This window comes from Passer montanus, unplaced genomic scaffold (assembly GCF_014805655.1).
Source record: "Passer montanus isolate IOZ18808 unplaced genomic scaffold, ASM1480565v1 scaffold89, whole genome shotgun sequence".
Classification (NCBI taxonomy): domain Eukaryota; kingdom Metazoa; phylum Chordata; class Aves; order Passeriformes; family Passeridae; genus Passer; species Passer montanus.
This window is the reverse complement of record NW_024374256.1, coordinates 1,145,717-1,169,764: the sequence shown is the minus strand read 5'-3', so window position 1 is coordinate 1,169,764 and position 24,048 is coordinate 1,145,717. Positions and strand designations below refer to the sequence as shown.

The window sequence follows — 24,048 nt, the reverse complement described above, 5'->3', positions numbered from 1 at the left end:
AGGATGAGGGTGCTGTGCAGGTACCATCACCCTGGGGCTCCTCCTTCCAGTGCAAAGCTCAGCAGGAACTGTAATTATCCAGCAGGGTAACACCAGCCAGGCTCTGGAGATGGAGCTTGGAGCTCAGTCCTGGCACCGAGGGGATCAGTGTTCAAATGCCAGGCTCAGCTCCTGCCCTGTCTGAGGGGAAAAGCAGCGCTCAGCATCCTCAAACCTTGGGAAAATTCCAGTCTGTTCCTGAGGGCACAGGCCTGGCTGGCAAGCTGCTGCTCCCTCCCCGCAGTGCAGGGACATCTCAGCTCCATCAGCTGAACCACGGCGCGTTCCTTGCGCAGGGCTGAGCCCAGCAGGTCCTCCCCATCCCGGGCACAGTGTCCTCAGCCAGTGTCACCCCGAGGAATTTGATGTGCTTGCCCTAATGGAACAGGTTGTGAACTGGGAGAAACCAGCTCTACTGGTAGGTCCCAGTCCAGGTTGTTAGATAGCAGCAGAACTCACTGGGGCTGGCATCTCTCCATGGATCTACGGAATCTGAAAATCTGATCTCAGCCGCGGCTGAGGCAATAGCAGCTGGATGTCCTTGAGATCTGTCTGCTTCCTCCCAGCACCCAGCTCAGAAATCCTGCAATCTGAGAGTTAGCTTGATTCCATGGGACCCAGATGACAGCCCATCAGTGAATTTTGCCTTCCTGGAGTGGGGAGTGAGCGCAGAGAGGCTGTCAGGGCTGGTGGTTTTGCAGCCTCTTCTGAAAGCCGCCCGGTTTCCCGCAGATGTGCACCCACCTGCTGCGCTGTGACACCCGGGCTGCAGCTTTCATATCTGTAAATCACAACTTTTAACCCCCACCCAGTTCACTCTGCAGTCTCAGGGGCAGATTTTCAGAGTCCTTACCCTGGATGGAAAAAGGCAGGAAAGCACTGGTGGGGATTTTCAGCAGGCACAAGTGGGCTGAATGCTTAAACCTGATGAATTTTACCCACTGCTGAGAATACCCTCAGCTTTCCCTGTGTTCTGAAGGGCTTCAAATATTTTTGCAAATCCAGAAAGACTCTTGAAACCCTGGGAATAGGGATCCTGTGTCCTTTTAGGCATTTGAGCCACAGTTGTGTGGAAATTCGGGCGTGATGTTCCCTTTGATTTGGGAATGGGCCACAGCTCCTGCGTCCCTGGAGCTTTTGGAAGCACTACCCTGGATTTCTGTTGAGATTAATGCCCTGCTTTGCCTTCCGTCCAGAGGGCTCAGTTTTGGGGTCTCCCAGCGCAACCAAAGGCCCTGACAGGGTTTATCAGAGACAGGGTGGGCAGGGAGAGAGGCAGAGGCGAGGTCTCAGCACTAACCCAGGAGCGAGAGGAGATCAGGGGCTCCCAAAGCCTCCTAATCAATCCCAGCCTGCCTAGAACGAACATCTCTCCCGCTGCTGGAGCTTCAGACACTAAAAAACCTACTGTAAATGCAACATATCTCTGTGCTTCCTGCCAGCTGGCCTGGAGCCAGCCTATTTCCTTCAAAAAGAGGGATATTTATTTTCATCCTTTTAGAGGCAGCCAATTCATCTCAGACCACCACCAGCTAAAAAAGCTTTATAAATTAGCAGCCTTTTTTTCTTTTTTTTTTTTTTCCCTTCCTAATTCTCTCCCCCACCCCTTTAAATATTATTTTCCTTTGGTTGTTGGTGTGAAGGCTGTGCCAGGACAAGCGAGCCGGGGCGCATTGCGCCACACTCCCCTTTCTCCCCGAGCTGCAGAAAGACAGTAGCAGCAGTGTCTCACGAAAGCCAGAGGAAACCAAAGCAAAGCCCGGCCGTGACTGATTCTCCTTCCAAATGGCGTAAGCAGGCCAACTTCAAACATGTGAATAATGAGTTATCTGTGCCTGACTTTGTTCAGCAGCACAAGGGACGGTGCCTCCCAACATTTCCCTCCTGCTGCCTCCTGTGAACTCCTGGGCTCTGGTTTTAGCAGTGGGGCTCGGAGGGCACCTCCGTCATCCTGCGTCACGTTTGAGTCCCTTCCAGCTCCCTTCCAGCTCCCAGCTCTGCACTGTCCTCCCTCCCTCCTTCCCTGCCCGTGGGGCTCCTCCGAATTCTTCCTGGCTGGGCATTTCCCCTGGCAGGCCTAGAGCTGGAGGTGGGATTCCAGGGAGAGCCTGAGCCACGTTCTTGCCTTGTGTTAGAGGTGTGCGAAGATGAAACCAGCCCAGCTGCAAGGGACAGGCCTGCTGTTCCCATAACACAGGAGTTTCACATGTGGCTTCTTTCTGGAGCACATGCTGGGACTTGATAGTCTAGCCGAGACTCAGACTGGGAAAAAATTCCAGCCTCTGCAGAGGACTGGCGTGTCTCTCTGAAGTACCTATGTCGAGGGCTACGGGAGGGATTTGAAAGGTGTTTTGCACATTGAGACGGAGTTTTATCCACTGCTGATTCCTTTCTTGTGGTCCCTTCTCAGGGACATGTAGAGACTAAGCCATGGCTTTATGTGCAGGGGCTGCTCCTGGTGAGCTTGGCTCAGCCCTGGAGTTAGGCTGGGAATATTTGAGCAGAGCCTTGGTGGGAGGATGGTGGAATGCCAGGGGGATGCTTGGATGCTTTGAAGGAGGCTGAGTGTGGCTCAAGCTGCTGTGCCAGCCCATGCCACCCTCTCATGGCTCTGTCTGCTCCTGTCTGGAGCTGAGGCAGCGATCTGCAGCGTGTGTGTGTGCTCGTGAACGTCCCTCGGCGTTTCCTCCGCTCCAGCTTGCCGCCAGCATTCCGCAGCCAGGCTCCCGGGGAGGGCCAAGCCACTTCCCAACATCTGCTCTGCCGGCAGCACGGGGCTGAGCCGGGGGCTGGGGATGAGCGTGACACCCAGCTCTGACCCAGCAGGGCTGCGAGGAGCCTGTGCAGCTCCTCAGCTCCCATCGAACTCCATCTACAGAGAAACCCAGGAACTGGGGCTCCACTCACCCCACAGGGAGCTCTTTTAAATCAGATCTCTCAGCTCCGAGATTTTGGTGTCACTCGAGCCATGAGGTTCCTGGAGTCTTTTCCACCTTTTCTCAACTTTATATTCTGTATCTCAGTAATGTGAGGAAATCAGCTGCTTTTGGAACTCCCCCTCCACAGCCTGGAAACCCCATCCTGGTTCCAGCTTGGGAAGCCACATCAGGTTGTACACTCCTAGAAGGAAGAGCAGACTCTGTTTGGTCTTTGCAATATTTTAATGCAGAAAGCATGTCTTTAAATCATAGCTCTGAGGGCCTGAGCTCGTGTGGCACACACTGTTTCGCTGTCTGCATTCCAAGGAAACACCCAAAACTTCCAGTATGCTTCTTATTACTGGCCTAAAGTGTCAAATTCACGTCGGCTCTTCCAGCTGGGAAGTGTTCAATGGAATAGTTTGTTTGATATGCTGATACAGATCTTGTTATTACATCAGGATCATAGGTGATCTGTCAATGTTTACATCATGTCACGTTCAATACCGGAGTTAAGCGATTCTGAAACTCAATCCAGCGTTAAAACCCTGGCTCTGCTGACAAGGAGTGCCCAAGGTCAGGAGCTGCCACCAACTGACCATGCTGGGCTCTGCTGTTTCCATAAATATTGACCTACAAGCCAGTGGTGGCCCAGCTGGAAATACAGCGCAGAATCTCCAACCCCAGCAGTGCCTTTTGTGCCCCAAAATTCACAGGTTGGGGTGATTAAGGCTTCTCAGACAGATTTCTTGGGATGAGGGCTGGGGCTGTTTGAAGTCGAGTGAAAATCCGCCCACTGGCTTCGGGAGGCTTTGAGTCAGTGCTTGGGCAAAGGTAGAAACCACCTTCCTGTTCTCTAAGGTATGAGCCATTGTTCACTGGTTTCCTCTCCGTGACAGCTGTGGGCAGATGGGGAAGGGCTTTTAATGAAGCCAACCGCTGCAGAAATTAAAAAGCTCAGGTTGTTCTGATGAAAGAAACCCATTAACAGCGATTCTCTCTTGCGTGACAAAGTCTGACGTCCCCAGCCCTAAGTGACAAGCGGCAGGAAGTCCTGGGGAGACAGCCTGAGCTAAAGAGGGCTGGCGGGCCAAGCTGGTGGTTTTTAACTCGTTCTCTGCCTTGTTTCACAGGGTTTGAGGCTACCAGGTCCCACATGTGGGGACAGGGTGGGACACAGACTGGAGAGGGGCTGGGAAGAGCCCTGACGCCTCCATCCCTGTCTTTGCCTTGACTTACATTTGCGTCAAGTTTTCCATTTCCTTTTCAGCAGGATAGTTTCAGGGGTTTGGGGGGTTTTGATGGGTCTCCCCACAATCCAGCCCTTTCTGGAGGGTGCTGGCAAAGCCCACGGGGCTGTGCCCATGTTCAGACAGTGCGGGCATCAGAGTAACCACAGTGCAGCATGACACAGGCACATGAAGGCCTTGGTGGGGCTGCATGGCTGATTAACATTTAAAAACATTATCAGCATAGAGATAATTTAATATGTGTTTTCAGGATTTTCCCTGTCACATGCCAGATAACACCACAGGATAGGGTTTGTGCTGAGATAGAAGAAGGGAATTTAATTTTCATTAGATTTCTGGGGAACTTGGTCTTTGAAGTCCTTTTCGGCTTTCCTGCGAAGCTCTACCCCCCAAAAAATGGGTAAATGTGAAATATAATACTGTTTTTCCTCTTCTGTGCTTAAATGTATAGTGGTGGGCTAAAACAAGACATCTCGGTGCACACACTTTTCCCCTGGAGAAAGCACCACTGACAGATGCTGCTCACAGCTCCAAAGGCCCTGGATAATGCAGAGGTGCCTGAGGTCTGGGGACACACAGAGATGAGAACAGATCATTTATGGTCTTGCTTTGAGGTTTCCTTGGTTTACTTCTCACAGCAGGGAAAATACATTTTCAAAATACTGCTGGGTTTTTGCTTTCTGCTGGGTTCATCCTCCCCACGTTTTCCCTCGGTTTGGACTCTCACATCTCTGGAAGTCTGGGGATTATAGAGCTTGGAGGGGATGGTGGGGCTCACCTGGATGTGGAGAGAGCAGAGAGGGGTCAGAGCCCCTCAGAATCTGTGGCTGGGATGGGTTTGCTGGTGGGACACCCGTGGAGCTGAGCTGGGACTGTGAGCTCCCCTTGGAGCTTCCCTCCCATCCCAGCATCCTCACAGCCAGCCTGGCAAGCACAGCCTGAGCCAGGCAAGTGGGAGATCAGGAGATAACCAGACGCTGGATTTAAGGAGGGGGAAGTGTGGGGACCTTCTGTGACTTTGCTATAAGCTGACACAGCTCACAGAGGGGGAAGGGCAGGGCCGTGTGGGTGAGAGCTGCCCGCGTTCATCACCTTTTAAACGCGCTGCTTTGCTTTCCTTTTCTTCTTTAGAAGCCACCAAGAACCGAGCTTGGCTTGGTGGACGCCGGGCTGTAGGATCTGATAAGGCCCAGCTCTCTGAAGTGCTGCAGAAGGGTTTCTTCCCAGCCTCTGTCCCGGCGTGCCTGCACACCTCCAGTGCCCCTGAGCGCTGGGATGGTGCCGGGACGAGGCGGTGCCACCTGGGCAAGGTCCCTCCGCGGCAGGTGCAGAGAGCTGGGGGTGTTGTGGGGCACTCTGGCTGCGGCAGGGGAAGAACAAGGAGAAGCCAAGGTCTGAACCCCGCGCTGATGTAAAGCTGAGGCTCCTCTGGAGCCCCTCCAGCTTTGTGCGGGTGTAACTGAGACTGGAATCCGGTCCAGAGAGAGCGAAGCTGTTTGGCGATGATTAATACAGTCAAATGTGAAAGTTATGTATCAAGTGCGTTTCATGCTCCTCTCGCCTCGGGACAATTAGCATAAATTTAATAATTATTGCCCTGTGCCAGCAGCTGCTACCTAAGGAGCTGGGACTGCTTCATGAACGCTCATTAGCTGCTGCCCTGCCTGGGGGAGGTGGGTGATTAGTCTGCCCGTTTTAAGGGGAGGAAGGAGGAACAGAGAGAAGCAAAGTGAGGTGGCCAAGGTGTGGTGCCAGTGAGGGCTGATCCCATCCCTCCTGCCCCTCCTGCAGCCCCACGGGGCTCTGACCAAGCTGGGTGGGCACAGCTGGGAGGGGGCTGGAGTAAGATGGGAGTTTGTTCTTTAAGCAAAGAGCAAACACTGCAGAAAATACTTAAAATTCAGTGTCTGCTGGTTCCCCAGTCCCCACTTTGCCAGGACATGGTTTCTCATGCCTTGCACATGTCTCCCCTCCGTGTTGAGAGTCGGTGAGGGCTGATGTAGGTTGGTCACTCAGGCAGGGGCATCCTGATCCAGCTCCTTGACTGGAGACTCTCTGGATGATCTGGAGCCTCCCCTGTGGGTCACTCTGTGTCCACCTGCCCCGGGAGCTGCTCTCTGCCGGGGCTGGCACCCATTCTCCTGTGTGAGTAACAGCAAACCACAGAGACAGAGGCTGTGCTGGCTCCCTGTGTAACCAGTGGGGGAGCTGATCAGATACCAGACTCTTTTATCATGTTCCAGGGCACAGACAAAAGCTGGAAGACCAAGCCAAACCCTTCACCGACCGCTACGGAGAGCTGGAACGGCTGCGCCAGTCCATGAGAGTCACCCCGACAACACCCAACCCCCGTGGATCCCTCAGCACCCCGAGCCACTTCGGCTCCCAGGCTCAAACTCCAATCCAAGGTAACCACCTGCGTGTCCCAGTGCCACCCCTGAACCCTCGTGCTCCTGGCATGGCTGAGTGGGAACAACCCTCTGGATGGGATTTTAGAGTTGGAGTCCAGCTCTCCCCTGGTTGAGGAGCCAGGGAGGGGTTTGTGTAAATTCCTTGACCTTGGAAACCTTTTTGCACCCATTAAGTCACTTTTGGCACCATTAGATCTGGGTTTTGAGGAACAACTGAGCAGCAGGAGCGTGAGGGAGGTGAGAGCAGCACCTTTGAACCCAGCAGCTCCTCTGACATGAAGGCAGCCGCGCTATGGTTATGCATCAGCCAGAGAGGGTGTTCCGTGCTTTACATGCTAATCCCAACGGTTTCTTATCATTGTGTGGGTGCCAAGTGTGGTGATCCCTCGCCCAGCTCCAGCATAATTCCCCACACGGATGCACACCTCCACGGGCACACACACACACACACACACACACGCAGAGCTTTGCTCTTCCCAGATCTGCCAGCGGCAAAGAGCACCCGAGTCCCTGGGCGTTCCCCAGGAATCCACAGCTCGCTGCCAGGACAGGGGCAGGAATTGCCACTGGAGTTACCTGACAGAGATCAGGCTGCTAATCCCCAAATTTCAGTCCCAAACTAAGCAAAGCATTCAAATATCTTGGCTCCTGTGTTGCTCCTGTCTTTCTGCACAAGCAGATGCCACCAGGATGAATTAAGAGACCATTCTCCTGTCCTTTTCTGGGCTGCTTTTCCACGCACTTTTAGTCTCACGGGTTCTTTTCCTTCAGAAATCAGCAGAGGCACTAACAGGGCTTCAAGGAACAGTATTTAAGCTGTCTGTATTTGAAATTTTGGTGAGAATAGGCCCTTCTGGGAAAGTTTCATATAAAAAGCTCCCAAAACCCTTGTGCTGTGTTTTCAGAAGGGATATGGTTGTTTGAAAGCCTTGGTGTCATTAGCAAAGAGGGGGTTTTGGGTGTAAAAACATGTTTGAAAATGTTACTCGAACTGTAAAAGCTGCGCCGCTCCTCCCAACCCAAAATTACAGAGAAAATTTAATTTATTTCTCATTGAAATGCAAATCTCCACGCTTGGAATTTTCATTGATATTAGCAAGGTTTATGAGAAGAACACGGGCATTTTGTGTAGGACTATCATTTGGATTTTTTTAAAAAAGCAGGAGAGAGAGAAAGAGTTTTCTAGGCTTGTCCTGTTGGCTGCATCATAAAGAAAGAGATTCTTGAGGGAAGAAAAAAAGATTTGTATTTTAAATTAGCACAGCCCCCTGCAGTGCCAGAAACCCAACGAGCGCCGTTTGGAGCAAAGAATCAGGTGATGACACAAATTCAACGAGAAAAAAAATGGAGTTGGCCACAAGCTACCGCCCCTGCCAAATTCCCAAATGTCAAGTGACAGCAGGAGTGGAGACACACAAAATTAGCCTCTGAAATCATTCCTGCGGAGTGAATCCGAAGTCCCAGGAATGCTGCAAAAGGCGGTTTGTGCACGCTCTGCTCTTGGCTCCCTTGTTCCCGAGTCGGAGGAAGCGTCTTAAAATGACTGCGGGTTCCTACCAGCGCAACTCGGAGCAGGAGCAGCTCGGTAATTTTCATCTCAGCCCTGTCCTTTTGACACAGCTCTGGCTAGGACCAATCATAATCATCATTTTTAAAACCCCTCTTTCTCTCGCACACACACACACGGCTTATTCACAAAGATCGTAATTTTTACCCGAGCAAGTGGAGCCCGGCCCGTGCCAAGAACAACACGGGAGTTAACAGGCCTGTAATTCTCACGACTTGGCACGTTCTTGGGTAACACACAGGAGAGGCCGATTAGTGGGAAGCAGAATGAGATACCAGCAGGGAGGGGCCGTGGGGCAGGCTGGGGTTCATCCGGCCCCCGCTATCTTTCATGGGGTGCTTCCCAAGGTTAATGTTTTTAGCATCCCTGTGCAAGGATTAAGAGGGGCACAGGGAGGTTTTTCCCTCCACCAGTGCCTGGCTCCCTCTGCTTGTGTGCCAGGGGTGCTCAGCCTCTCTGTTCTGCTGACCAAGCAGTTTGCACAAGCTTCCTAATCCACTCCTGGCAAAAGCAGGCTGGAGCTGGGATGCTCAGGAACAGCCTCCACCAATGTGGGGGAACCCAGCACCTCAAATCCCTGCACACAGCACATGGAGATTGTTTTTTTAGGCAGGCAAGAGACTGTTTATCTTCGGGAGAATTTGAGTTCTTGGGAGATGTGCTTGCTCTGGCACAGTCCAGTCTCTGCTCCTGAGGAGGGAAAGCCATGGCCGTGGTGGAGATCACGGCAAGGGCGCCGCTGGGAGTGGGAGAAGGGTCTGGCCCTCAGCCACTCGCAGAGGCTTTCAGGAAAGCAGCCCCTGGAGGTTATAAATAGCCCCCATGTAAAATGATCATCCTGAGGTTAGATGGTCTCAAACCAAAACCCTCCTGGTAAGAGAAAGCTGATGGTTTCTGAAGGGCATGCCAGGAAACATGGGAGGAGAGAGTGCGGCTCCGATACCGAGCGGGTCAGATCCTGCTCTCTCCAGTGCCAGGGTGTTTCAGTGGCTCTGGCCTTGTCTTGCCCCGCTCACATGGGCAGAGACTTGATCCCTTCCCATGCCTGTCCCCAAACTGGATGGACACTGGCAACCCTGCACACACCAGATCTCACTCCCACTTGAGCTGCTCTGGGAGTAAATAGGGTAACTCTGGGCTCACCCCTGTAGCTGTGGTGAGAATCTGGCCCAGGGCTGGGCAGGTCAGACAGGCAGACCCCCATCACCATCCAGCTCTGCTTCCCAGGCTTCAACCGAGCAGAGCCTCTGTTGAGGATTTGGTCCAATGCTTCTCCAGAGAGGTCTGGAAAATGTGAGTGTTTGCAATCCCAGCTCTGCCATCCCCACAGCGAGACACCAAGCTGTCATTAGGATGGCTTGAAATGGTTCCTTATTACAGGGCACGCGAAGCCAGAGCCTTGCGTGCCTGCTTCAGTCGAGTTTTGCCTTTTAGCTTAAAAAAATCAAGCAGCTCTCAGAAGTGAAGCAAGATGTTAAAGGGACTTCTGCTGTCTGCCTTCGGCTGCTTCTCGGGGCCCCCTGGCTCAGGGGAGGTGGGCTGGTGACAGACACACGTCCTCCCCAGGAGCAGCCCCCAGTTCTCTGTGTCCTCCCTTGCCTGTGTTTCAGCAGTGGCTCGGGCTGAACCATTTTGTTCCCAGCACAGCAGAGCAGGACCGCCCACGCTCGAGTTCTGTGGTGGAAACATCTTCAACCACTCAAAAGCAGTTGTGTGCCTTGTCCAGCAGCATGGAGGGGCCTTGTGTTCACCAGGACAATTGCGAAGGGATTTTAGATTGGATCTCCTCGGTACCAGAGAGAGCTGTTTTGATTGAGGCACTTCACGTTCCCCTGCACACTCTTGTTTTTGCTCCAGAGAAGCCAAACTCCCTTGATTTCACAGGGAGGACAGTAAGTGTCAGATCCTTTTGCAAGCCTCTCTTAGCCCTAATGCCCGTGGAATGGTTTTGGGGAGACTCTGTGTTTACTGGTGAAGAGCCTCAGATCTCCTGATCTGGAATTTGCTCAGCTTCATTCCCTATCCATTACTTCAGGCAAACACAACATTTTTATCATCAGCAGAATGCTTCATCATATGCCTTTAAAGTCAAGTCTTTCTCTCTCTTTTTCTTTTTAAATATACATTTTTAAAGTATTACATTACTTTTAAGAAGCCTCTTGGCATAGGCAGCAAATGCCCCTATTGTTTCCGAAATGCAACGTGGCTGCTCTGAGGTTAAGTCCTGAATTATGGGCCCAGCAAATACACTGAATTGCTGCTTCCTAATCCCTGTCCAGATTGACTTATGGTTTCTTTAAAATATCCGTTTCTTAATGGATAAAAACATTCTACCACGGGCAGCGACTAAATTGTTTCCAAAGGAAGCTAGGCAAGCATTAGTGGGAAGAAAACATATTGTGGGATTCAGCTTCAGCCTCAAAGGAAGGAACACGCTCGAGATGGGTTTCCTGCCTGCTTTCAGGCTTCTGTGTCTATCTTTAAACTGCTTTTCTGCTCCTCTCCTTTACATTTGTGACGTCCCTCCAGTGAATTTGGCAGGGAACTGTCACAGCTGAGCCACAGAGCAGCGCTGGGCAGGAGATTCCCCCAGGACAGAGTCCAGGCACCCGCGACCGCTGCGTTTGTGCCATGGACATGTGGCCAACCCCAGCCACAGCTCAGGGTGCTGCATCCCTACAGAACAGCAAGCAGTCCCTCAGAATTTGCCTCAGGGGTGCCATCCTGCCTTTAACACGGCATTTTCCAGTGTGCTGGGATCCGCAGTGCCATTCTCAGAGCGGGGTGGGCAGCCCCAGCCAGGGTGCCCTGCCTTGCCCGGCTCCTGGAGCCCCTGTGCCATCACCCCTCCGCAGTGGGATTCCCATGGCAGACGTGGCCTGGCCCAAACCTGCTCGGCAGGCAAGGTGGTCTAGCTGCAGGCTGGGTTGTAAATCCAGCAGCTTCCTTTTATGTAGTCAGGGCTTGTTAATTTGTTTTAATACCCTTTGAATACAGGTAAAGAGCAAAGCGCAGGCAGGGCGGAGGGGAGTGCCCGCGATCCCCGCTCAGCCCACCCACTCGCTCCAATTAGCACCGTTATTCATTAGCTCGGCGGGGACTGCGGGATGTGCGGGGCAGGGGGATGCGGGCAGAGGGCTCCGGGATGAGCGAGGCTGTGCCGGAAGCTGGGAGAGCTGGGCTTGTTTAGTCTAGCAAAGGGCAGGCGGGGAGCGGAGCGGATTGCTCCGTGTAAATACACCGAGGGGGTAAACACGGCGAGGCAGAGGAGCTAATGTAAGATCTGGAGGACACAGCAGGCACAGGACGTGGGGCTGAACTGGTCCTGCATAAATCCACACCGGAATTAGGAGCAGGGTCCTCCCCAGAAGGATGGGTCCAGAGAATTGGAGCATGCCGATGGATCTGGAAGGGTTTGCAGAGGAGGTTGAGATGTGATGCATGATCCACCGAGCTGGGAACACCTGGGAATTTCCCTGCTCTGCTGCTGCCCAGCGTGTTTGGGGTGGGAGAGGACCCAGGAGCTGGGTTTGTGCTGCTCAGCACGGTGGGTTTGGGGCCGCGTGTGTGTGTGCACGGCAGCACACAGTGCTGGGGGAGAATCACCAAACTGAGCAGCAAACGTGCTTGGCAGTGTTGAGGTGGTGCCTGGCGATGCTGTGATAAGGACCTGTGTGTTGTTGTGTTTTGGTTTGGGGTTTGCGTTCTTTTTTTCAGACTGCAGAGGAAGTCCGTGCACCCAGTTTGTGAGCTGGTTCTATCAGATACCGAGCACTGCTCCATGGGCGTGTAACAACGGATGCTGTTCACACCCTCCTTTTTTTTTCAACACCTCCCCTCCTCCCCCAAAATATATTTTGCTCTGTTTTACGTGGGCTGAGAGGAAGGGGCCGTTTTCTTTTTTAGTTGGCTCTGACTTGGAAACAAATGAACTTGTTAACATACGTGACAGAGGCGTGAGAGCGTGCCTGCATGCGTGGGTGGGGAGGAGAGCGGCGCCTTCTCTAGAGATGAGCTGGGCCTTCGCAGATCAGATGCACCTCGTGCATCTCTTGGCCACCTGCCTCTCCGTGCTCCCACATGGAGTTACTGTCATCAGGGGAGGGAAGTGGAGAGGGAAAAGATCAGAAAAATGCTCCAAGATGGCTTGGAGGTCCAAGCGTGACAGAAGTGAGCAGAGAAAAAACAGCCAAAGGTATATCCAGAGCAGGAATGTCTGTCCCCACTGTCACACACACGCTGGTGTGTTATATACAGAAGTATAAAGTATCATTTGTGTTTACATTGTCATCAATCATTGTGCAGTGAGACAGGAAAGCAGGGCTTTTTCCCCTGGGGTAGATTTTTCATGACAATTTTGCAAGGCACACATATGCGTAGAATTAGAACAGTGATCTATGGCCAGGGTGATGATATTTTATATCCTATAGACTTGGAGAGTGCCAGGCTATCAAGTTCCCTTTAAATTCCCTTTATTCTCTGTGCGTCTCACACACTGTGAGTGTTTGTTGTGTAACATCCACACAGGCTCAGGTTTATTGCTGACTGGGTTCATCCGCCACCGCGTGCTCCCCACATCTCTAAGGTGGGGACCAGGTGGTATCTGGGGTGCTGAGGAGCTGCTCAGGTTCCACACGTCGCTGCCTGGCCCCAGATAATCTGATAATGATGATGCTGCTGTGCATGAGGCCCCGGTGCTGGGCTCTGCCACTGAGCTGGTTGTCTGGGTACCATTGCAGCACTGAAGAGGTCTTGATGTTGCTTTTGCTGCCCTTTCTTCCCTCCTGGCAGAGCAGATGTGTTCCTGGGATAGGACGTGGTGGCAGCACCCACTGCTCCTCTGGGATGGATGCACACCAATCCCTAAAACCGTCTGCAGGGTCCATTGCCTCATGTCCTCAAAGGCTTCCAGGGACCTCAGAGCAGATCCACCAGCCCTGACCCCGCCAGGGTGCAGGGACCAGTTCCACTCCATCCAAGGCAGCTCCCAAACCCAACGCGGTCTGAAGGGAGGAGGCTGAACACGCCCAGAGAAACCTCTGTGGTTGGCAGCCTCAAAAACCAGCCCTTCCCACCTCATGGCCAGCCCTCACCACCATAACCCAGCTGAGGTTTGGCTCCCATCAGGGGCATCTCTTTGCATTTATCTCCTGGCCACCCACCCAAGGAAAGACCTGTATTGTCTCTGAGGCACAGAGAGAGCTGCTGTGTCACTGCAGCGCTGTTGTTTTATCTGGGAAGGGGCTGAGCAGCTTTCAAAGCATGTTTCTATCCGGCCCCTCGTGCAGGGGGGACTTGGGGGTCCTCAAAAGGTGCAAATTGCAGCTGCACAATTAAATCATGGGGTGTGTCCTGGCCTCCATGGTCCCTGGGGCAGCTCAGCCCTAAGGAGGAGACAGTGGCATTACTAATCAGGGCTTTGACCTTTACATGGCTTTTATTTAATACACATTCCACACTTCCCCAAACTCCCATCCAAAACATTGACATTTCCGCTGATAGATTGGGTCAGATTTTGGAGTAGTTGGGGGACTCAATTCACTCTTACAATGGTTAAATTCTTACAGCTAAATGGGCTTATTCAGTTAGTGCAGCAGCTGGTGTGATTTCGAGAAGAAAATAAACATTTCCTTCAAATATTTTGATTGGCAACTGGACAACTGAAGTACTCAAGCTCGGATTGCCAGGGTCCAAAAAAGCAAATGGGGGCTGGACGGCGAGTAAGCGAGGGAAAACCGTAGTAAATCCTCGGAGGCAGCACTACGGAGCAGATGTGTGTGAGATGTGCTAGGGAAGGGGACAGCAAGAAGGGGTTTTTTAAGCCCATTTTGAGCTGTGATTCCAAAGGGAACGCAGGGTCCGAGGGTGCAGCTTCACCCACTCCTTGTTCCCTTGCTTCGCTCAGCAGCTGCTTGCTCCAGGTTGCTGTTTGATCCCAGCTGTGGCGGAGGGTCCTTGCTGCTGAGTTAGGTGGTTATGGAGGGTGTTAATGGCCGTGTTTTAATTGGATCTCGCTGGGGTTGTTTCAGTGGAGATTTCCTCGCGTGCTGGGCAGGCGCTGGGGCTGTGTGGCTCCGATCTGAGGCAGCCAGGATGGACGGGCAGCCCTGAAGCGAAGGAGATGGTATGGAGAGAAAACCTTGAGGCGAGGACCAAGGTGGAAGGGGCAGTTGTGAGGTGACAGTGCTGTGGTAGAAGGAGAGTTGTGAGGTGAAGATGTGATGGAGGAACAGCCCTAAGAGGACCAAGGTGGAAGGGGCAGTTGTGAGGTGACAGTGCTGTGGTAGGAGAGTTGTGAGGTGAAGATGTGATGGCGAGCACCGAGATGGTGGGGAAACCCTGAGGCGAAGGAGATGGGACGGAGTGGAAACCCTGAGGTGATGAAGCCAGGATGGAGAGGGTGCTGAGGTGATGGTGCTGAACTGGAGAGACAGTTGTGAAGCGAAGGAGACGGGGCAGAAGGACAGCCCTGAGGCGAGGACCATGATGGAGGTGAAACCCTGAGGTGAAAGAGATGGGACAGAGGGGCAGCCCTGAGGCGAGGACCAAGATGGAGGGGAAACCATGAGGTGAAGGAGACGGGACAGAGGGGCAGTCCTGAGGCGAGGACCAAGATGGAGGGGCAGCCCTGAGGCAAAGGACACAGGACAGAGGGGCTGCCCTGAGGTGAAGGAGATGGGACGAGGGGCAGTCCTGAGGTGAAGGACACAGAGAAGAGACGCCGGCCCTGAGGCGATGGCGAGGCCCCGGCCCCCTCTGGCGGCCGCCTCCTTCCCGCCTCCTTCCCGCCTCCCGCGGCCCGGCGGGCGCCCCCTGCTGGCGGCGGGGCCGCGGCCCCCTCAGAGGCGCCCTGAGCGAGCCGGGGTCGCCGCGGTTTTGTTTTTAGGGCGGTTTGGGAGTTTTTTTGTAGCCTCAGACCGGTCAGGGAAAGCTGGAGCTTTATTGTGGTCCAGACTTAGAGCCCAAGGCCGGCGGGGGTGGAAGCGAGCTGGTCACGGCCACTCGGACGCCTCACGGCTCTGCTGGGTGTGGATTCTGTTTGAGGGGTTCGCACTGAGGGATTTGCGTTTTGAAGGATCGAATTTGCAGATCCCAGCCCTGCAGAGCCGGGGGTGCAGAGCCTGGCAGAGCTCCCTCTCTGCCCACCGTGTACCCACAGCCTCGCTGGGCCTTGCCTGTCACACATACAGAGCTTATAATTAACACTTTTACATGCTCCCGTCTAAATTAGTAGCAGGGACCCACTGCCAGACGGTGCACGTTCAGGCCAATAAAATGTAGCCTCTAAAAAAAACCCTCTTTGAGAGAGTTATAGAGGAAAAAGGAAATGTGCCCTGAGCGCTCAGGTTTGATTTAGATTTGCATTTTATGGAATATTATTTATGGAGCTGTGAAAAGTAATGAAGGAGCGCAGTCTGAGCGATTGTCATCTGGGAAAGCAGCGAGCACCAGTCTGGGTGTTTTGGGGGCTGAGGGGGATTTAGAGGCTGCTTTTTCTCAGTGCAGGGCTGCTGAATTTAAGGGGAGGCATTCAGAAGACAGCCCTTTTTCTTTCCAGCCCAGTGCAGGCAGGATTTCTGCCCCATGGTCCTGTCTCAAGCCGTGATGCTGCTGGATTGCTCCCGCCACGGGGCTGTGGTCAGGCCGCTCCTTGCAGAGCTGGTCTCCAAACCTCAGCTCCCTCAAACCTCAGTGCCTGGCAGCAGCCGTGGCTGTAGCACGGCGTTGGGATGGGTCCCTGCTGGGCTGTGAAATCAGTGCTTTTCCCACCGCTGTGCCTCTCCAGCCAGCCCAGCACGGAGCAGGGCCGGCCCTGCGGCCGGGCAGCCGCTTCCACGGGCGCTTTGCAGCGCCGGGTGTGTGCAGAGCAGTGTGGTTCGGGACAGCTTTGAGCTGCTCCTCTCTTATCTCGCCCCAAAGCCGCAGCCACGTTCACAAACCAGGTGCTCCCCCGCCTTTCCCCTCCGTGGAGCCTGCGTGGGAAGGCAGGCGCTGCTGGGCGCCCGCAAAAGGGCTGCAGGGGAGGGAGGGAGGAACCTCCCCTTCTCCTTCCACTGCTGAAGGACTCACCTGGGATCAGAAGGGAGGTTCACATCAAATCCCCTCCATACCTGCTCCTCCAGAGCGTGCCTGTGTCACTCGGTAGCTGGAAGGGATTAAATCAAGGGTTTTCTCCTGGGGAAATGCTTTGGGGCCTGGAACGCCAGCCCTGAGAAGTTAAAAATGCTTCATTGTAATAAATAGATCTAAAACATACAGCCCTGTGCATGCAGAGCAGCCACACAATCCTCTGGATGTGTGTTTGTATGTATATGCATTTCCAAAACCAACAGGCGTGTTTAGCATACTCACCTCACATTCTCTTGCTCTGAGGGATATAAAATCCAGCTGATGTGACCAAAAAAAGTCACTTTTTAGGCTGCATGGTGTCCCACTAGCAAAGGAGAAAGGCCCTGCTTTTAACAAGAGGAAAATAGAAGAAGTGTGAAGGACACTTTCCTTGCAGAACAAACCTCATTTCTCTCTGCTTTAATGCACCAAGGCCAGAGGTTCCTGGGCTCTGTCTCAGCCTTGGGACAGCTGAGAGAGCCACAGGAATGGCTCCAGCTCCTCAAAGGAGCTTCTGCTGTGGATTCCCACCTCTAACCTGGGCTTCCTGCAGGAGGATGGGATCCCAAGCCAAGGTTCCTTTCCAGTTCCAAGCTGGCTGCGACCCCCTTTGGGTTTTGACCTCCAGGAAAAGGCGTGGGGGGCTCCATCAGCCAATGGGGCTGGGGAACATTCCCACCACACTGGCCCGAGTCTCCCTTCCCCCAGCAGAGAGCCTGAATTTCTCACTCTCCTTATCCTCTTGGAAGGAGAAAAATACACAGAGATCTCAAGCAGAGGGATATAGTGGCTCCTGGCTTGGGAGTTTTCAGCTGTGTGTTTATCAGCTCCATCCCCTGATGGTATCAGCACAAACAGGCCACCCACAAGAAGGCTTAGCAGGCTGGTCTGGGCTCCAGCTTTTCCTGCCTGTCTCCGTGTGTGTGTGTGTGTGTATACAGCAGGGATGGATGATCCCAGGGCCCGGCCGTCTGGGGCCTGCCTCCATTTATTTACTACACAGCTGATGTCATGGCTAAACATCTTTTTTCTGTGTTTATGGGGTGTGCTGCTTTAATCTGCCCGAGATGAATAGACCCCTAAGAGAAGTCAGCTTAGCCGTGTCCCTTCTTGGATAGGAAACAACAAATTTTAGGACAGGAAATGGGAGCAACTTAAACAAACGGGTTTAGGGTTTTTATTTAGGGTTTTTGTTTAAGTCCCTCAGCTCTTTTCCCTGGCAGACCCAAGAGGTGCTTTCCCTCCGGATTCCTTGGGAACGCTTTAACCATCCCCTCTCCTCCTGCACCCGGCAGGCACGTCAGAGCTGAGCCCCTTCTCGGACCCGCGGCAGTTCGAGCGCTCCTTCCCCACGCTGCCGGCGCTGACGGAGACGCGTTTCTCCGACCCGCGGATGCATTACCCCGGCGCCATGTCCGCCGCCTTCCCCTACACGGCCACGCCGTCGGCCACGGGCATCGGGGGCATCAGCATGACCAGCATGCCCACCACCACCCGCTTCCACCACACCTACCTGCCGCCGCCGTACCCCAGCTCCACGCAGAACCAGAGCGGGCCCTTCCAGGCCAACCCCTCTCCCTACCACTTGTACTACGGGACGTCCTCGGGCTCCTACCAGTTCTCCATGGTGGCGGGAGGCGAGCGCTCGCCCACCCGCATGCTCTCGTCCTGCACGAGCGCCTCAGCAGGGAACAACCTGATGAACGCCAGCCTGGGCGCGCAGAGCGACGGCGTGGACGCCGACGGCAGCCACAGCAACTCCCCCACCACCATGAGCACCACGGGCAGGATGGATGAGTCCGTCTGGAGACCCTACTGAGGAGGAGCCCAGCTGGGCACCCGTGTCTTTAACTTGATCGGCCACCGCGGCTCCTTTTGGGAGCGACCAAAGTGATGCCAAGGGAAAAGTTAAACCAAAGTCTTCCAAACCCAAAGTTAAGGATCCTCTGCATGCAAGCATCAAGCAAAAATCAACCAAGACCTTCGTTGCATTTCAAGGTGAACACCCACGAGGCTTGAATGTGTCGCTTGATGTGGTTCCTTCCATATGTTTTAGGTATGTGGATTGTACATAGGGAAAAAAACCCCAAGGACGTGTGGAATCAGATGTTTGGTACTTGCAGAACACTTCTCGTTCATCTCACTCGCACCTCTTCCCCACACAAAGCATTCAGAAGTGAGGAGAATCTCACCCTTCCTCTGCAAAATGGTTCAGAGAAGAGAAGACACCAGGGAGTCACCTGAGCCATTCTCTGCCAGTGCAGGAGGACCGAACTTAACTTAAAAAAAAAGGAGAAAAAAAGAAAAAACCCCATTGTCTCCTGTCCTTCCCTCCCCGCTGGTGAAGGGTCCCTCAGCACCAAAGAGCAGAGGGGTTTGCAGCACAGCCAGGGGCACTGGGGCTCACTCAGCCACGTGAACAAGAGCTGTGATGTGATTATTGTTATTATTTGTTGACGACACAAGTTGTATCATTCATTTTGGTGTCACTGTCGTCATCTGTCAATCAGTAACGTGGCTGACCCCGGGCCTGGCTGACCCCTCCTCCATGTTTACACACGAGATGTACTTTTTATGGAGATGTTTTGTTTTGTTTGTTTGCTCTCTTGTCCTGACCTCACCGTTCAGCTCTTTGCTCCCCTTAGCAAACCTCAGTGATGGTGGCTGAAGTGAAGGCGGCGTTCAGGACAATCTGAGACATTTGAGATGCACTTCCACGGGGCTCAGGAGCCTTTGGCATGGCCTTGCCACCGTTCTCCAGGTGTCCCCTCTGAGGGGCAACACTCACAGCTGGTGGCAAAGCACCATAATTCTGTTCATGTTTCCCATGTTCTCACCCAGAGAGGATTAACACAATTTTTTATTTTGACTCACATGTGTCAGTTCATCCTGAAAGCTCTGAGATCTGGAGAAAGGAGCAGTTTCTACTCCTGGTGGTGGGAATGTTGTGAATTGATGCTGTGCAGCCTTTTCCATCCCCTCACCCTCCTGTCCTTCCCCAGGTGACCCCGAGCACAGGGATCTCTCTGTTGAGGAATAAGCTGAAGAGGGGGCATTCGAGGTGCCACTGGTGGTGGTGGTGGCATCAGGTGGCATTTGCAGGAGCCAGGTCTGCCAAGCACCACACACCCTCAGAGCTGACACCACAGAGATTGCAACCAAACAGGGCCATGCTGGGAGGCAGCTGTGGGCTCCTCCAAGGCTCTGATGCACAGCACAGGCTTTGTCACCTCCTGCAGGCCACCTGTGCCCTCTGCTGGCATGAGAATTGGGGCTGGATTCAGGATTTTTCGGGGTGGCAGGGCTGGGAGGGCACAGACAGATTCCTGGGGATCCATAACGCAGTGCCCTGCAGAGCCCTGCCCGCAGCCAGAGGACAGTCCCAGCCCCAGTGCCACCAGTAACCACGCCTTTCTTTTCCCATTTCTCCCATAAAAACAAAAAAAAATCGAACTGCCAGAGCTGCCCTGCTGGCCCCTGTGCCTCAGTGCCACCGTCCCAGCCTTGTCACCTGTCCCCAGCTCCCAGCTGGCAGCCGGTCACCCTCAGCACGGAGCTGGAATTGCACTACCACGGCGAGGCTGGAGCAGCACACGCTGGCTGCCCTGGACAGCTGCCATGACCACTCTGAGTTCCAGAAGCAACGACGAACAGCTCTTTTTGATAATAATAATAATGATAATGATAATAATAATAATAATTTTTTTTAAAGCCTTACCCCAGCATAATTGCAACCTCCACTTGCCTTAGCGCCGGTGCTCGCCGGCTCTGGAGCTGGACAGGGCAGCCTGTGTTTTGATGCCTTTTTGCATTTGTCATCCTGTCCCACTGGTTGAAAGCACAAAGGAAACAAGGCATTCGTAGCTGTAGGTTAATTTAAGACTGATTGTAGTGAGTTTTAAAAGAGAAAATAATAAAAAGAATGGCAATGATGTTGTTTTTATGACATATTGTCATGTGAAGGTGTAAATAGATGCACCTCTGTTGTATGCAAATGGTCACGAGACAGGCCAATGTTTTTTGCTTTGCACTATAATTTGCTTTTTAAAAAAAAAATGCACAATCGCTTGTACAGTAAAGCCCCTTTGTCTGGCTCACAGAATATTTAACTATAAAATCTAATTTTTGGTCTTATTTGTTATAATAATATAATTCTTAAATGTGTTGAAGGATACGATTCTTAATAATGCTTCTAATACTTGTATGTGCAGGGTAAAAGATCACCAGACTAAGGAGATGAGATCAGAGATCTTTGTAGCTAAAGAAGGCTAAAGTTGTTGGGTTTTTCATGGTGTCTTATGATGGACATTAAAAAAAATGCTAGTGATACCAAAAAAATGTGGTTATTTGTGTAACACCCCAGCCCTACTTGAAGGTAATACCCTATATTTAATATGTAGCCCAATTTTTAACCTGTAGCACTTGTCACTGGGGAGGGGGGAGGTGGGGAGGGCAGAGGAGGAGGAAGAGGAGGGTCTGCTCCTGGAGAAGCCATCGGGGAAGGAGTCTCCTGGCTCTGGAGCAGCGCTCGGCGGGGCTGGCGTGGGGACAGAGCCCGGGCTGGGGGGACAGTTCTGCTTTTCTGGGATGGGGTCATTTCTGCGCCGCGGGCCGTGCCTCGGGCCGCCGTGTAATCCTGTCAATGCCGTGTGGATCAATAAACAAATGGTTACAGTGGCCCCTGCCTCCCGCCCGTCACTGCTGCCAGGGCAGGGGCTGCTCCGCTGCTCCTTCTGCAGGCTCGGACCTCCAGCTCAACCAGGGCACCCCGCTACCCGCTCCGGGGCTCCGGGGCTGCTCCTGGCCACGGTTTGGCACCACAGGGGTGTCCAGGGGAGGGGGAGATGGGATGGGATGGGATGGGATGGGATGGGATGGGATGGGATGGGATGGGATGGGATGGGGTGGGAGGACCTGAGCTCGCTGAAAACCCATTTAAAGCTTTCCGGAGGGCTCTGGGCACTGCCCCCGGGCAGCCCTGGCAGGGTGATCACTGTGTGCCAGCCCAGCACGGCCCCCCTGCCCTCCTCCTGTCAGCGCCGTCCCGAGCCTCCAAAGCCCCACACAAATCCAGCAGGACCCAAATTCCCGGGCGGTGCGAGCCCAGACCCCTCAGCACTCAGCGCTCGCCTCCAGAACCCAAATGGCAGCTGAAAGGCAAAAATGAAAAGGTCCCAACCCACAACAGGATCCGGTGCCAAGGCGCTGCGGGCTCCCGAGGAGAACTCAGCGCCAGAATTATTCATGAGCCCGGGGCAGGAGCGTGGGGCCATTCCCAAAGCTCTGCCTCCCCTCTGCAGCATCTCCGTTCGCCTGGAAAGAGGAAAAAAAAATCTTTAAAAAATTTAGGAAAAGCCCAAACCAAACCACAATAAATGCTCGTACCCAGCTCCACAGCCCTGGCCAGCAGGAGTGTATTCCAAGGAAAACCCGACAGTTAGCTGCCTTTTCTTCACAGCTACTGGGAGAGGAAACACCCCGAGGTGTAGCTGGTATTTACAGGGACTTTCTGTTCCAAAGGGATCCAAGCTTTGCTTGCAGCCTCGGTCAGAGCTGCAGTGGGAAGAGAGAAGGAGAAGGAAAGTGGGGAGGGAAAAAGGACAGATAAAAAGGGTGATCCATGCACTGGATCATCCATGGAATCCATGGGGTTCGAGTGGGCTTGGTGCTGGTGTCCATGGAGGGAATGCGGAGGTGTCAGGGACAACAGCACCTAAAATCCTGCTGGTGTTAAATGTGCCCAGCACTGAGGCCCAGAGAGCTGTGATTTTTATATGGGCATAGTTTTTATATGGGTATTATTAAAATCCTGCTGGTGTTAAATGTGCCCAGCACTGAGGCCCAGAGAGCTGTGATTTTTATATGGGCATAGTTTTTATATGGGTATTATTATTATTTGTGTTATTCTATGGGTGATATTTTTATAAGGCTGATGTTTTTATATTGGGGATATTTTTACCCGGGCCACCTACCCTGCATGGCATCCAACGTGCTGCTGCTGCAACATGCTTCCACACTGATTTTGCCCCAATTTAATGATTTTAAATTAAATTAAAAATTAAATTAAATGAATTTAAATTGGACAGCTGGACCCCAGCATGGTAATGTGGGGTTGTGGGGTACATCAACCTCTCCCAAAGGCTCCCAAATACCCGAGGGCTTCCTCTGTTCCAGGGGGAAGCTGAAAAACAGGGCTGGAAGCAACAGCATGGGGCAGTCAGAGCAGGAATGTTTGGATTTTCTTTGCAACAGAAAACACAAAGGGGAAGAAAAATAGCTGGAGCTTGGAAAACTATTTTTTGAGCATTCAGATATTAAATTGTGTGGAGTTTGGGTCTCCTAGGAAAAATGAGGACTATTTCCTTTGAGATCAGAGCTAACAAAAGTCTCAGCAAAAAGCTTGTTTTATTCTTATTCCAGCCCAAACTCCAAAGCCCAGCCTCTGTTTTAATGACTCTGTTGTGCCCAAACTGCTTTGGTAAATAATCTTTTAACTTGCACAAATTCTGAGACTACACAGGATGTAGGGGAAGGATCCTGGCTCTTGCCTTGCCCACATCAGGCCCTTAACGAACCGTGCCCAAACGAGCAATCAGCATCATTAAGGCCCAATTCTGTTCCTCTGAAAGAGGAATGAAATCCTGTTCCTCTGAAATAGAACCAGATGGCCCTGAGAAGTGCAGAGCACCCATCCAGCACCCCCAGGGACCCTCTGCACCTGCAAAAAAAAATCACCCTGTGTGCTCCCAGCTGGAGCAGAGCGAGGTTCCCGCTCTGGCATCATCTCCCTGGGCACCCACGGGGGTTAATCCTCCTGCTGGCAAGGACGGGGGCTTCGTGGGGCTGGGCTGGGTGTTTTTGTGAATGCTGCCTATTTAGAAGCTAAATGATGGAAAACATGGAAAATTCATTAGGGTGTCTGGGCAAGTGTTGGGTTACACGTCATTCACATCCACTTACTCAGCGGGACCTCGCGCCTTGGGGGAGAGAGATATTTATATGCATTTATATACATGGGTTTTATATAGAGGAGCAGTTGGGGGGTTTTTTCCCCCTCCATTTAATTTCCAGACTGGCACAAAAATGAGACTTTTTGCCTCTGTTTAAAACTGGCAGCCCCCCCTCGGCCTGGGCTCGCTGGGCTCTGTCCCCTTCCCACTCCTGGGAGGTGGCTGGTGCCATTCCCAGTGCTTGGAAAAGGCAGGAGCTGTTAGCCCAGGATCCACAAAGGGCAAATCCACGGCCAGAGCAAGATCTGCAGGCTGAGACCCCCAGCTGGCTGTTCCTTCAGTGCTGGCTGGGGGACAATGGGAGCTGGGAGAGGAGCAGGGGGCGGAGGGCTGGTCCAGTGCCCAAAGCATAAAACCCTTAAAAAACCCCAATCCTTCCCTTCTGATAACTCAGAATTTCTCCAGTTTGCTGCACTACAAAACCAACTCAATGAAAACATTGTTCCAAGGTCACGGGAGATGTTTTGGTCAGGATGTTTCATTTTTCAGGGAGCTCTTTCTTCCCACCTTCAGCCTGTCCTGACACCACCTTCCAGCCCTGAACCACATCAGAGATGCCACCAAGCAGGGCCATGTCACCTCCTGATGGCACCTGAAGCTGCATCCCGGCGCTGGCAGCCCCAAAAACCACATCTTGAAAGCCTCAGCAGGCACCTCGTGTGCTGTTCTGTGATTTAATCACGCATTTTATTTTTATTTAGCCCATGCAAAGCAAGGCCCCCGTGTAACTGTTAATGCCTGCCA

The 24,048-nt window shown here is 52.9% G+C and overlaps 1 protein-coding gene across 1 annotated transcript in view; it reads left to right on the top strand.

Annotated features, from left to right (window-relative positions):
• The window catches only part of RUNX3 (RUNX family transcription factor 3), a 34,396-nt gene extending 13,690 nt beyond the window's left edge, over nt 1–20,706 (top strand). Inside the window, exons 4-5 of the mRNA XM_039733849.1 lie at nt 6,451–6,615; nt 17,590–20,706. Coding sequence (XP_039589783.1) covers nt 6,451–6,615; nt 17,590–18,113 — 689 coding nt within the window. The 3' untranslated portion in view covers nt 18,114–20,706. The remainder of the gene's footprint in view (nt 1–6,450; nt 6,616–17,589) is intronic.
• The last annotated feature ends 3,342 nt before the right edge of the window (nt 20,707–24,048 follow it).